We start from the raw sequence: 7,800 nt of genomic DNA on the forward strand, positions 1-7,800 counted from the left end.
GGAGTAAGCTCCAGAGGAAAAGAGGATCAGGTCCCTCAGAGCTCAGGCCCAATCCTCTGTTTCTCTGAGGTCCATTCCCCCATGCCACCAGTGGCCAGCTGGGTGCCACCTGAGCTCTGAGGGGCCTGATCTAATTTTCTCTGGAGCCACCCTTATCTAGGCTGCTAGCCAGCTGGGCACCACCTGAGCTCCGAGGGGCCCAACCTTTATTTTCTCCAGACCTCACCCTGCCCCCGCACCACCCCCTTCCAACAAACTACATGCAGACTTGCTGTTAGAGATACAAATGCAAATATGTAGGCTTCTAGTCCTGTCCCTGCTCACAAAGCCTCCAGTGGTTAAGTCATAGCTGTTCAGGTGAAGGACAGTCAGAGATGTTTTTTTGCCTTAATGTGTCACTACTCCACTAAACCAAGTAACACTAAGCTGACTAACATTTGTGCCGCTTTCAGCATAAAGTGGAACAAGGCCTCACTCCACCAAGAGTGTTAAGTGGAGTTGCTGGGATATAAAGAATGGTAAATAGTGGAACTTTGTAGTAAACAAAATTAAAATACAGTAAATATAACAATATAGTATATAGCCAAGAAAGGTAAATGTCCACGGATATCTGTTTATTGTTACTTTATTCTTAATCATAAATTTTGTTTCTTTTAAGTAGACTTTTGGGGCATGTACAGATGTTTGCTGCACCCAGGCTGCAATCATGCAGCTTGCTTTAAGTCATGAGATCACAGAACGGAAGTGGCATGTGCAAATCTTTGCCAGTTCCCAAAGCCGCGCTGGAAACCTATTGTTAGTAACTTAGGATGGGAGGTGGTTGAGGCAGGATTGTGGGGGCTAGTGGGTCTACAGGGGGACTGGTAGATCAGCGGGGGAGGTGGGGCGGGGGAGGGTTAGCAGGAATGCAGAGCAGTTTGTCCATCCTGAGGTGGGGACATCAGGGGGCTAAAATTAGTCCAGTCAGATTCAGGACAGAGAAAGAGCACAGCTCTGGGGCTGGGGTGAGTGGGATTTCCCCGCCCCAGGGCTATGCTCTGAATATATTCAACACATTGGGCTAACCCAGAGGTTCCCAAACTTTTCTTTATTATGTACCCACTTCCAGTTCTGCCAGCTGCCCACTTACCTCTACCTGCATATGTTATATATTTTAACTCCTTAAATGCCAATTATTATAAGGAAAATTAAATCTGCCAATTACATAATTTCTCCCAGGTACCCCCAGAGATGTCTTGTGTATCCCCAGGGGTATGCATACCACAGTTTGGGAACACCTGGGTTAACCCATTTCCAATCTAAGTTAGTTCATCTGAGTTCACTAACTTAGATTGGGCTGGATATTTTTGCCCTCATTTAAAACCTCCAAGTGTTTACACATATAGGCATTTAGGTCAACCTAACTCTTCTTAAACTGATCTAAATGTAACATCTGCATGTACCCTTGGAGTCTATTATCCTTTTAGTGAATACACACACGGTACCCAATGCTGTTAAATTGCCTTGTATAAAAAGTGATGTTACTACACAGGCCTAGCCAAGATACTTTCTAAACAGCACATCCCTTTAATCCATGCTAATCTGTAGTAATCTTCTTTGATTTAAATATACTCATTTTTTCAGCCACCACGCAAGTGATTTTGAGGTCTATAAAACCAAAACAAAACAGAAAAACAACTAAAACAAAACAACTGTAACAAAACAACTGAAACAAAACCCAAATTAGAGTGAGAATAAGGAAAATACAAATAAAAAGATGTAGCTGAAGTTTGCCAATTCATAAATGAAGGAAAGCTTTGATGCTCAAAGAGCAATGTCCTCAGTCTGAAAGTAGAGACTTACACCTTTGTGCTACATCCTGCTTCCATGATGATATACAAAGCAACCTTGGAGTTAATTCATCTATACCTGTAGCCACTTTTAAAACTTTATTTTCTGTTACAGAAGCATCTAGTGAAGTTTTCGGTATGCCTTTGTATGAGCCTGCAGACATTTTTTTCATCCAAATGAATGTTTTCAAGATAGAAGTTCTTTCATATGAAAAGGGTTTTTTAAGCTAATCACATGCTACACATGTTTTAAAACATTTTCCTCATAAATGAACCATCACCTTTCTAAATGTCCCTAATTAGTTTAGCTATAATATTTAGACACTGTTTAGATTCAAGCACTAGCATTTGGTTGATGACAGTCCCTTTTAATGTTTTTTATCTCTTGTAAATTGAGATATTTCCTACAGAAACTGGAGCTTATGAAATTATTGTAGATATTTATTTCTCAGAATTATACCCAAGATATGTGATATCATGGTTCCAAAAGGCCTCTTAAAATGTTGGCACTTATTTTTTATTATGTGATGACATTGTAAGTAATCTTGTAACAGTTGTAAATGTGCACAACATTTTTGTTTCTAGTAGTGAAAATCTCCATGTATATTTCTACTGGAAAACACTATTTCATGTCAATCACTATTAGGGTTTCGAAAAATGCCAGATTACCGAAGTACGTGCGTGATATGTTAGCCATTGCTATTCTTAAGCATGTCCCTTATCTCTCTGTTAGCTAGCCACTAGAGGGCAGTATCACACATTCCTAAACATAAGTAAGTAGTATGGCATTAGTCAAAGAATACATAAACTAATATTTCCCTTCAATATATAACAGAAATTGCTACATAATAGAAGTCTACTTGCAATTTTAGGCAACCCATGTGGACATCATATCATACATCTCATTTTAGGACTGGGCTCTTGTCAAGCAGTAACACTGAATAATTTGGGGGATGCTAAGACCCTTCGCAACATTTTTGCCAGATGCATACATTAACCAATAGTTACAGACATAAGTAATTGCAAATGAACTTACACTAAAGTTCATCCAAGGAAATTGTACAGAATCACAAATAAAATGCTGAAAGCTTTCTTGGAACAGCTCCAATATTTTTTAGCATTGTCCTTGGTATGACAGACTTATAAGTACATCAGATGTATTTGTGTCAGGCCAAAAAGCACATTGGATTGGACTGTGTTCCCAGTGATATACTGAGGGCATATAATCTGACTTCTGGAATATGTGGACTTTAATTCTCTCTTCATAATCTAACTGGAAAGAGACCATTTCACTCATCTAACTAATTATGGGAAATAGTTATTAGGTTAAATATCAGAGGTTAATACAAATTTTCAGGAAGACACTAGAAAATAAAGTCCCATGCCTTCTCAGTGAATTGTAACTTTTAAAAAAAGTCTTGAATCTGTATTTTTAAACAAGAACATATTTTGATTGTCCAAACATTCATTTTAAGTCCTCACATCCTGCACGACTCAAAATATATATCGGTAAAATAAGAACACTCAAAAATATGTATTTTGATTGAATTTTTGCCAAGGCCAGAAAAAGAAAAAAATGTTTTGAAATTCACCAAAATAGTATACAGGATCCTTCTTCTAACACAATAGGCATGTCTACATGAGACACTACTGTGCAGTAGCAACAAGCTAATGTGCAGTAGTGTCAGGAAAAAAACATATGGCGATGGTACAACGCAATAATCCCAGTTCTGTGCAGTAACAACTGTGCATTCCTCCACTCGTGTAGATGCCGCCACACTGCCATCTGGTATTGCTCATAAATTAAATTACATATTCAATAAAAGAGCAATATTAAAGAGTTTTTTATACCCTTAAAATAATAACATCATTTCACTGAGTTACAAAAACTATGCAGTAAATATATGTGTTGTTGTAAAATATGAAGCCTTACCCTGAGCCTCTGGACTTGACAGCCCTGTTTTTCTGTCATTTTAAGAAAGTGACTGAACTTGGACTCATCAAGAAGAAGATATACAGCAATTCCTCTGGTAGATGCCTCAACAATTTCTCTAAATATATCCACATCTGTAAAAATATCCATAACTATGGCAATGGCCTGTAAGAAAAGGAAGAGAAAATATTATAATATTTATGCAGTGATAACAAATTAAATATTGTTTATATAGTGCAACTAATGAATTAGTATGAATTTGTATTCTTTCCATACAAAAAAAGCTCTAAATGTGTTTTTAAATAGGATACTCTTTAAGACAATTTGATCCTAATTTGAGAAAGGTACAGTAGGGGCCATGTGACCACTTGTCTGACATACTGGTGACATATCTCAAAAAGTGTGGAAAGGCTGTTTGTACATTAAAAAAATAAAGGCAAAATGAAAATAAACACAGTAAAACTATTAGTCAAGTATTACTGTAGTTTGGCTGCAGAAAAAACCCCCAAGAAATTATATTGTTTCTGTATAAGGCACTAGCCAATCTTAATTTGAAATATTGAATACTCCCCACAGTATTTTAAGAATCAACAAGGATGACTCTGTTTCATTGCATAGTTCATTTTGTACTCTTAACCCAGATGACACTCCCACAATTCAGTGAGGGTTTGGCTGAATAAAGAAGGCTGAATCAGTCCACTGCTAGACTTGACTAACTAAAAAAATACAGGTAAGTCTGAATAAGGAAATATAATGCCTAGCCTACATGTTACTTGCACATTATTGATAATTCCAGAATTAATATTGAAGTGCAGAAGAGCAGAGAAAAAGAGCGTACTTGAATATCTGTAAGAAAAACTTGTAATTTTGAAAAATATTTCAATCTCTTTTCAATTCCTCTCTCTCTCTTTCTACATATATAGATTTATAAAGCCGTAAGATTGCACACTGGGCCCAATGAACATCTGCGCATATCCCAAGGTGGGTTTTGGCACTACACATAATTTACCAGTGTCATTAACTTTATTGAACCATCTGCAGTTTTGGTTTTTATTGTTATAATTATTATACTGCATTGGAAATGCTAAACTCATCCCAAAACCAAGAACTAAGACATTTAGCTCATTCATAAAATAAAGGGACCTTAACATACATGCCTGGTCCAAAATCAATTGCATCTCCAGTCAGCCACCTCAGTTATCTTGAAGAACCCTGCTTTTTAAACTAAAAGAATCTCTTATATAAAATACTTAGGTATAAACATTAAAAGATTAATGGCTTAGATTTGATCTAGAGTGAAAACTAAATCATTAAGAAAAATGAGGGGACCATTAACAGTCATGTCTTTTGGGAGGTCAGATGATACAAACAAAGACCTTTAGTGCAAGTTCTCAGCATTTGAAACATTTCTTGTATATATAGAGTGAAAAACAGTTAATTAGGTAGGAATCATAGAACCTTTTCATGTACCTGTGAAATGAATTGTAATGACTATTTTTTTATTAATGCTCACTTGTTAACAGTAAGAAGTATTTTCTTGCTCAAGTTTTAAAGAAGATGTTAAATACAATTTGAATCTTACATCTGGAGTCCTGTTCGTTTGGGAGTTTTCTTTTGATTGACTTCGGGATTGAGATGGGGGGAGGGGGGTTTCTTCTTTTTAGAGGGTTGAGGGGGAGCTCAGAGATATTTTTGGTTTAGGTTTTGGGTTTGTTTTTTTGGGTTTTTTTATTGCTGTTCTTGCTTTCCCTCCTTTCTAAGGTAAGCAGAACTGAATAACCAGGGTTGCCATATTCAGTTATCTGTCTGGTTTCACTAGCATCTGAAAAGACAGCTGCCAAGACTGGCTGGGCCTGTTGGGTGAAAAGATTAAAGGAAAACAGCTCATCTCAAACAACCCTGTTGTTTCAATATGGAACTAAGCCCTTTCTGTGTCTCTTAGAAGTAGATTCTCATTTGATTTCAGACATTTGTTTGAAATAAAAGGACTGTATAATGAATGGGTTCATCAGTACACATTGAATCAACTATATAATATATTCAAAACCATCATCACATCCTTCAGAAATCACTATCACCCACTTGTATGCAGTATCTTTGGTTACTGCAACCCAAATAATGAAGAGACTTACAATTGGAAAAGCTAGTTTTAAAAATAGTGCTTTAACCATGTTTTCATAAATGCAGAAACAAAATTGCAGCATAACAAAAGTGGTGATGTGTGTATATGTTTACCCTTTTTTTGTAAATAGCCTAAATATTTTTTCTAAGTTCCTAGAGATCAGCAGGATATTTTGTCCTTTCCTCCCCCCTAATACAGCTATTTTAAAATACTTTTGTTACTTTCACAGTGAATTTATCCACTTGACAAGCTACACTTTTTCAAGGAATGGGAAATCCTAGTTGAAGATTTTCCACATGTGCTCTTTTTTGGTAGTGTCTGTGGGTAGCCTAATGCTTCTGACAGCTGAAAACTCAAATGTCTTTAGTTTTAAGAATGGTAAAGATTGCTGTGGAGCTCTCTATCTTACAACCTTGGGCATATCCCTTTCTTCCATTCCTGCATGGCCATAAGAGGGCAACTCTTACCATATTCTCCATCTGACATGCATACCTGGCCATAGATCATTGATCTTGCAGACAAAGCACATTTAGAAGTGGAATCTTGCCAAATTCAAACAATTAGCGAATTATCCATTTTTAATAACGAACTAACCAACCCTTAGAACATCCAGCATTATGATGGTTTCCCTATGACTTGAAATCTTTAAATCAAGGTTGCGTGTTTTTCTTAGTAGCTGAAAATCTATGGATGTGGGATGCAGACGTTGTACTGAATGACGGTAATGAACTCTTCTGATCTTAATATTTATCAATCTTCTTTGCATTTCTGGTTCTTTGTCAATATTTTTCTGCTCCTTTGTACAATGGAAGGGAGTATGTTGTTCAAAGAAATTAGAAGGTAAAGAGAACTTCAGCCTCAGTTTGATAATATAATTAGGGATCTACTTAATTTTTTCTGAGACAAGAAAAACATTGTGGGCCACTTGCAGTGCATGGCACCACTTTCACAGTCTTTTTGCAGTGGCCTCCAGCTGCCGATTGGTTCCAGTGCCCACGCCCCTCACCACTGGTTGGCCAAGAGGGCTTCCCATGGTTTGACCCCACCTCTTGTTGCTGACTGGTAGGGAGGGCTGGGGCCGCAAGAAAGGCAGCCTTCTGGGCCAATTGGTGGTGAGGGATGGGGGGGCTGGCTCTTATCTTTGTTGTTCCCCTTCTTGCCAACATCTCCCCCTCCCCTCCCCAACCCCAGCACACCGCTAGGCCAGGTTGCAGCATCCCCGAGGACCACTGGCTCCCACTGGGAAGCCAGCATTTTATTTTTAGTCCTTTTTTTCCTGGCAATTCTATGCCAAAATTGTGGGAATTGCCATTTTCTCAGGGTTTTCAGAAACTTCTTTGTTCATGGTTTCCATGGAAAGCTCAAAATTAAAATAGGGGATTTTTTATATGTAACTAAAAAGACTGAGATTACTCTTCTGACTAACAATGAGCATTGAAAATTTAATTAAATGTATGTATTTGTTTAAAGCTCAAATTGATAACATTTGCAGCCTCATTTACATACTACATCAATTGGGAATAGGTTTCATTATTGTGTTTTAGATGGTTGGTAAACCATCTGTAGAAATGACCCTTATATTGAAAGCTGTAGCAAGCAGCCAACATAACAATGAGATCTAATAAGGGAGAGGGTAGATACAGAACTATTATTATTTCACACTGCATACAGCAACTCATAAAATTACTCATTGCATAAATTCAGTTCTTTTGGTTTCACTGGGTGCATCTACATGAGACACTTTACATGAGATTAGAGCTAATTACTGCATCAACATCTACACATGCAGACACTTACTGTGCAGTAATTTGCTCTAATCGTGAGTAAATTTGCTGCCTGTAAATACAAGTAACAAATTTATTCCCGATTACTTACTGCACAGTAGCGCATGTATAGAAGGCTGACCAGGAGCAAAT

At 37.3% G+C, this 7,800-nt stretch overlaps 1 protein-coding gene across 2 annotated transcripts in view; it reads right to left on the reverse strand.

Annotated features, from left to right (window-relative positions):
- FAM83B (family with sequence similarity 83 member B) overlaps positions 1–7,800 on the reverse strand; it is a 113,740-nt gene that overhangs the window by 12,174 nt on the left and 93,766 nt on the right. For both annotated transcript variants that reach the window (XM_019520561.1, XM_019520560.1), the window contains exon 3: positions 3,763–3,927. In XM_019520561.1, the coding sequence (XP_019376106.1) occupies positions 3,763–3,927 (165 nt within the window). The remainder of the gene's footprint in view (positions 1–3,762; positions 3,928–7,800) is intronic.

The sequence above is a fragment of the Gavialis gangeticus genome, unplaced genomic scaffold, assembly GCF_001723915.1.
Source record: "Gavialis gangeticus isolate Ggan-Ray unplaced genomic scaffold, GavGan_comp1, whole genome shotgun sequence".
Taxonomy (NCBI): Eukaryota; Metazoa; Chordata; order Crocodylia; family Gavialidae; genus Gavialis; species Gavialis gangeticus.